Raw genomic sequence first — 6,708 nt, 5'->3', positions numbered from 1 at the left:
AATTGATTTCTAACAAATTAGGGGTAACAAAAATGCATTTAAGCTTTCCTAAAAAAGAATGCATTTACGCATTAATATAATAGCCAAAAATCAAAGTTTGGTCCTTTTAGTTTGATTGAATTCTCAAGTTAGTCTTTTAAGTTTCAAATAGATCTTTTTAGTTGATAAACGATTTCAGCATTACCTACTTGATCAGTTAATAATTAGCGATGTTGATGTAGTTGTTAAGTTGTTGACTTGGATCAAAACTCTGCATTTTAAAAAGCTCCAGGGTGTCAAAACGTTACGTTTAATGGTCACAAATGATCATTCTCGGCACTATAAATGTTGTTAAATAGTGCTAGACATGCATTTGTTGTTGTAAATAGTTGTCTTTCTAGTAGTATAAATGATCATTTGTGATCATTATACTTAACGTTTTGACACCATGGAGCTTTTAAAAGGGAGTGTTTTGATTCAAGTCAACAACTTAACGGCTACATCAACATCGGTTAAACGTAGACCGACAGTTGCGTGAGAGGGTAACGGTGAAATAGTTTATCAACTAAAAGAACCTATTTGAAACTTAAAAACTAATTTGGAAATTTCGTCAAACTAAAAGCACTTAATTGAAACTTTCGAAATTTAAAAGACTAACTTTCGAAATTATGGACCAAAGATTGTATTTGACCTTTTTTTTATGTAAGTTATAATAATAATATGATAATTACCAAACTACCTCACATTTGACATTTCAGACAGACTGTGTAGGCGGGAAATCTCTGCTTCCAATATCAATGGCGACTCCTCAGAAAGTGCCCGAATACGAACTGAAGCGACTTGAAAACATTCGTCGCAACAAAGAAATGTTGTCCGCACTCCAAATCCATTCCAAAGCTTCCCAACTCTCAAAGTAGTGTTTATTTCTCTTTTTTTATTTTCTCTAATTTTAGCATTAATTGGACTTATCGTAATTTTCGTTTTACAGGGCCGTAACCAAACCGGAGAAGAAGAAACTTAAAACCGAAACCCCTATTGCTGCTACCAGGAGCTCCCTTCGAATTAGAGGTATTATCTTTTCGATTACAAATTAACAAAATATTTTTTAAGGTTCTTAAAACTCAAAACGGACAACTAGTACTATTTAAAGAATGATATTTCAACAACCATTTAATACAACCTATTTGACAACCAAATAGATGTAAAATATCATTTCTCTACTATTTAACATTTTTAAAGAGTGCATAAGGGCGTTTGTTAGTATTTTCCTTATCTTTATTATTCAAAATTTACAATGCTTCAAGAGTCCGATATTGAAAAAGTTAAGACCTCAACATTTGTTTATAAGTGTGGTAGTTCTCACTTACAAGCCAATTTTGTAAACCCAATCCAAAAAATTTAAGATGATATCATAATTTATTAAAGATACCAAGGCACGTTTTATGTGTCGAGATAAAGTTTAAGCATATGTTTATAAGTGGGGGCAACCCCCACCTTACGACCCAAATCCAAAGACAAAAAATGTATGATCGTTCTATATAAATATAACCAGCTATCAACTAATGATAACTAACTTAACCACCTTAAACAATATTATCTCCGTGTTTTATTATAGTATGTCACTTTGGAAAAAATATTTGTGTTTTATTTTTTCGAGGGGGGTTGTGTTTTATTATGTGTCACTCTACAATATCAATGCATTATTAATATTTGTTTTCTTATCATGCATTTTACTATTTATTACTCTCTCCCTTTCAATTCTTTTAATATCTCTCTTTTTCATGTAATTGATAAAGGATAATTTTGTAAAATAATTTGTAATTCAACTTTTCAATACAAAATTAACTATGTTTCTTATACATGTGAAAAAGTCAAAACGACTTATAATAAAATAAGAACGAGTATTCAACTAATTCTAACAAATCTCAAACTATCTCGTAACGGTAACAGGTATTCCAGCTCTCATTCTTGAAACTAAACCTCTCCATCAAACTATGGATCCTCTTCCCATGAAGGATGCTTGCAAGGGTACGCACTCGTATCGCTCTTTATGTTTATAATAATATCATAGTTTATGAAAGATACCAAGTCACCGCTATCGTGTCACGTTTTATATGTCCAGATAAAGTTTAAGCATATGTTTATAAGTGGGGGCAATCCCCGCCTTACGGCCCAAATCATAAGACAATGAGTGTATAATCTTTTATATAAATATAACCAGCTATCAACTAATGATAACTAACTTGTAACTACCTTAAATTAAACAACATTCTCTCTGTGTTTTATTATAGTATCTCACTTTGGAAAAAATATTTGTGTTTTATTTTTTTGATGGGGGCGCTCGTGTTTTATTATTGGTCCGTTTGTTATGGATTAAAATAAAAGTGATTTTGACATAAAATAATTTAGAGATTATTTTTTAGAGATTTTATGAAAAATCGTAATCTATTTTGCGTTTGTTTACCGTAATGAAAATCACTTTTTTTAAACAAATAATCTAGTTTGTTTGGATACGGCTTATATAAAAGGGATTTTTTGTTACAAAATTAGTTCAATCTTTAGATCCATATTTTCTCTCTCCTCTAAAAAAATCTATTTTTTGAGAAGCCGCTCTTAACAATGCCTTCTCATTTGAAGTTTGTTTTTAGATTTTTTTAGATTCTCGATTTTTTAAAAATCTGTAACAAACGGATGCAAAACTCTTAAAAGTGATTATTTTTTTAAAAAAAATGATTTTTTTTCTTAAAAAAGCTATAACAAACGGGCTCTAAATGTCATTTTACAATACCAATGCATTATATTTATTCAAAAAATAAAAACTCTTCATACCTTTTACTATTTTTTTCTTATCATATTAATATCTCTCTTTTTCATGTAAATGAAGGATAATTTTGTAAAATAATTTGTAATTCAACTTTTCCATACAAAATTATTTAGGTTTCTTAATACGCGTGAAAACATCAAGACGACTTATAATAAAATAAGAACGAGTATTCAACTAATTCTAACAAATCTCAAACTATCTGTAACGGTAACAGATATTCCAGCTCTCACTCTTGAAACTAAACCTCTCCATCAAACTATGGATCCTCTTCCCATGAAGGATGCTTACGAGGGTATGCACTCAGATCGCTCTTTCGTTGAATCACTAGCTGATAGTAGTATGTCCAACAAGGAACAAGTCAATGGCCCTGCAAAAAATAAGAAGAAAATTGAGTGTTCACTTGAATTGGAATCTTTGTCTTTGGATTGTAAAAATATAGCACGTGTTGTTCCTGACAGGATAACTCACGTGCGGTTTTTACCTTCCAATGATTTCAAGATGGTAGTAGCCGGTAACAGATTCGGGAATATTGGGTTCTGGAATGTTGGAGAAAGTGAGGTTTTTGTGTACCATCCACATCAGACTCCCATTTCTGGGATCGTGGTTCACCCACATTGCTTGTCAAAGGTGTGTGAATTCTCAAACAGTTCGACTTTGTTTGGATAAGGAGCTTAATTAAGTGTTTATATATAAGTTATTTTTATAGCAAAAGATGCATTAAAATCAAACTATTTTCATAGCAGGCCTGTAGTTATTTTCCGTTAACATGTTTACGAAATAACAGAATTTTCTGAAGCAGTGATAATTGATTTTAATACGCAGATATACACAAGTTGTAATGATGGATTTGTTAGGATGATGGATGCTGAGAAGGAAGTTTTTGATATGGTATATCAGAGTAGTAAAGATGAAGATATTTATTCCAAAAGAAAGAAAGACCGCGGTATATATGCTCTCTCACAACCGAAGAATGACGCAAACTGTTTATATTTAGCTGAGGGTTCTGGATGTTTGACTGTTTGGGATAATAGGATAGGAAAATGTTCGTCTTCGTCCTTCTTAGTTTTGCATCGATTGAGGATTAATACAATAGATTTCAACCCTGAAAACCCTCACATTGCAGTTACCAGTTCATCTGATGGAACTGCATGTACCTGGGATTTTAGATGTATTGGTGGTATGGGTAAGGGTAACCTCACAGCTTTAAGGAAATTTACCTATGAAGAGGCGTTGCAATCTGCCTACTTCTCTCCTTCTGGACGTAGCATTGCAATCACAAGGTATGAAGCACTTGTTTCATTCTTAATTTAACTATTTTTCAATACTTTAAAGCTTTGTTTGTGAATTTGGAAGGGAATGGAGGGGATGACTTTGGCAAAAAGGAAGGAGCAAACAAAGCCTTAAAGTGTTGAAGAGGACTTTGAGGGGAAAGGGCTTTGGGGGTTCGTTTTTCTTCATAATACAAAATTTTCTTAATTTGGGGGAACTCAAAAATTGTACCGAAGGAGGATTTTTGGAGGGTTTATATGAATTCTTCAAATTCAATCTATATTATAATATTTTTAAATTAAAAGTATATTAATCATAAGCATTAATTTATCACTCTCTAAAAAACATTCTTTCAAAAAATGTTCTTTAAAAAAAAAAAACATTCTTTCAAAAAATGTAAGTTTTTCACCATTTTCCCCTATATTTCCCTCCCCTTGAAAGTCCTCCCTCCAAACTCGCAAATAAAGCTTAAGTGAGGTGCAATGTGAATGTGCTTACTTGTGTGGTCTAGTATTTATTTTTATTTTTATTTGCCAACTTCAGTTCTGCATAGTAACTTGATTCCAAAAGTATGTTTTTTTATTTTTCAAGCCTCGATTATAATCTCTTGATGATTTCAATCCTTGGTTTTATTTACCCAATCGTGAATTTGATTGGATTGAGTTGATATAATCTCTTGATGTAGCTCGAAGAACACGATTGGCATATACAGCGGAGTTAACTTGGAGGATGCAGCTTTTGTTTATCATGAACGTATCCAAACGTTTTCTACTTTCAGGTGCGATTGCAGAGGAAGCATCAAATCTTTGTTGAGTTTTTAATTTTTATGCATCTCTTTTGCCATCTGTTGTTTGAAATGTTTTTACATCAAAGCTTGGCGACATTTCAATTAAGTTTCCAATCTTGATATGTTAAAAAGGAATTCATTTGATTCAGAACAAAAGCAGTTGACATTTGTTATCTTGATTTTATGGTAGCAGGGCAATATGGGGTTGGGACGATTCTTACATCTTCACGGGGAGTGAGAAAAAAGGAGTTGACGTTGTCTCAGCGGTTCAAAAGGCAACTGTGATGACTCTAGAAAGCCCACTCATATCTGCAATTCCACTTAAATTTGGTGCACACTCTTACGAGGTTGGGATGCTAGCAGGAGGTACTTGCGTAGGCCTGGTCTATGTTTGGACATTGAACTAAGATTTGTATTCTATAATATGCAGCACAAATTTTGGAGTCCCCTGTGTTGTTTTGGATGTGGACGTGGTATTGCAGCACACATTCTCGAGTCCCTATCCTGTTTTGGACGCAACTTGTATGAAGTTTTATAAATACAAAGTTTTGACTGGCAATGCATTTCTTGATTCCAAACATATGCTTATTCTATATGCACTTCTATTGGATGCAAAAACTTATATCATTTTATTTGCCTATCTTCGTGCCTTTTTGTGCAAAGTAACATCTATATGCCAATTATGTCTGCTGGATATGGCAAATGCTAGGATGGGAAAGTATCCCATGTGATATACAGTTGTTTTATCTTGGTTTTTCGGGTGTCAAACATTGATTAAGTTTGAACCTTTTTAACCGTTGATATCTCATTTTTCTTGGGAAGGGAAAAATAAGTAAAACCCTTGAGAATCGAGGTCCGGGAGTTGTTTTCGTTACGGGAAGGTGTTAGGCACCCATAACGACTATAGTATCCTATAGAAACCGTCTTTACTTTCTACGCACACGCTTTATTTTTAAATGCTATTTGAAAGTGTTATTTACACCTAAGGGTTTGCTAGTTTAAGAATTGGAGGGAGGAGAATGTGTTTGAATTTTTGTTTTATTGGACTTGGAGAAGTTTTGACTTCTTGCCTACATACCCTTTTAAGGGATCAAAATCCATGTAGTTCTCTTCCAAAAAATGTTTTTGTTTTTGTTGGTTGATTTTAATTTTGAAAATGGAATTTTGAAGAATAAGAGAGAGAGGCCTCAAGGGCATAAGATTTGGAAAATGTGAGGTGGAATTAGTTATTTTGCAAAGAAAGTCTAAGTATTATTAGAATTCATTAAAGTTTTTGTTTAAGAAAATAAAGGGAATATTCAATGGGATTTTGATCCCAAGGTTTCTTTGGAAAATTATTTGAGTGAAGTTGTTCATGTTTTTTTGGAAAAAGGAATTTCTAAGTATCATGATTCCTAAGCATACATCTAAAGCCTACATTCCTAAGCATTCATCTAAAGTATCCATGTGATGTGTGTGCAAGTGTCGGTGCTTGTGTCGGTGTACATCATTAGAGTCCATTGTCCTTTACATATGCCCTAGTTTACATTCTATGGTCTTGCAAGAAATTAAAAGCATAAGGTAAAGTACAAAAATCCCTAAGTTTTTTTACATGCTAAGTCTTGGCATGAAAATTAAAGTGCAAGAAATAAAACTAAAACTAAAGAATGAAATATGCTTATGGAATGTATGAGACATGAAATGAAAGGGGTTAGTAGCACCAAATATAATGAAGAAACAATAAGGCAAGAAAATACTAAACAAAGGCAAGAACACAAAGATAAAGTGTTAAGGCATACTAGAAATTAATCACAATGCTTCAAAATGCACATGACTCACAATTTCCCCATTATGACAATTTTAAAACGAG

At 32.7% G+C, this 6,708-nt stretch overlaps 1 protein-coding gene across 1 annotated transcript; it reads left to right on the top strand.

Moving 5' to 3' along the window:
* The first annotated feature begins 722 nt into the window (after window positions 1-722).
* On the top strand, window positions 723-5,489 carry LOC146902397 (DNA damage-binding protein CMR1-like). The gene is made up of 7 exons (XM_085733109.1): window positions 723-892; window positions 968-1,047; window positions 1,930-2,007; window positions 3,018-3,430; window positions 3,626-4,083; window positions 4,758-4,850; window positions 5,053-5,489. The coding sequence occupies exons 1-7, from the start codon at window positions 777-779 to the stop codon at window positions 5,264-5,266; spliced, it is 1,452 nt and encodes a 483-aa protein (XP_085589235.1). The 5' UTR covers window positions 723-776; the 3' UTR covers window positions 5,267-5,489.
* The last annotated feature ends 1,219 nt before the right edge of the window (window positions 5,490-6,708 follow it).

Source organism: Medicago sativa, chromosome 8, assembly GCF_051527215.1.
Source record: "Medicago sativa cultivar Bolivia chromosome 8, Bolivia_mono, whole genome shotgun sequence".
In the NCBI taxonomy this organism is placed as follows: domain Eukaryota; kingdom Viridiplantae; phylum Streptophyta; class Magnoliopsida; order Fabales; family Fabaceae; genus Medicago; species Medicago sativa.
Note: the sequence above shows the minus strand (reverse complement) of the source record. Positions and strands in the feature narration are given on the sequence as shown.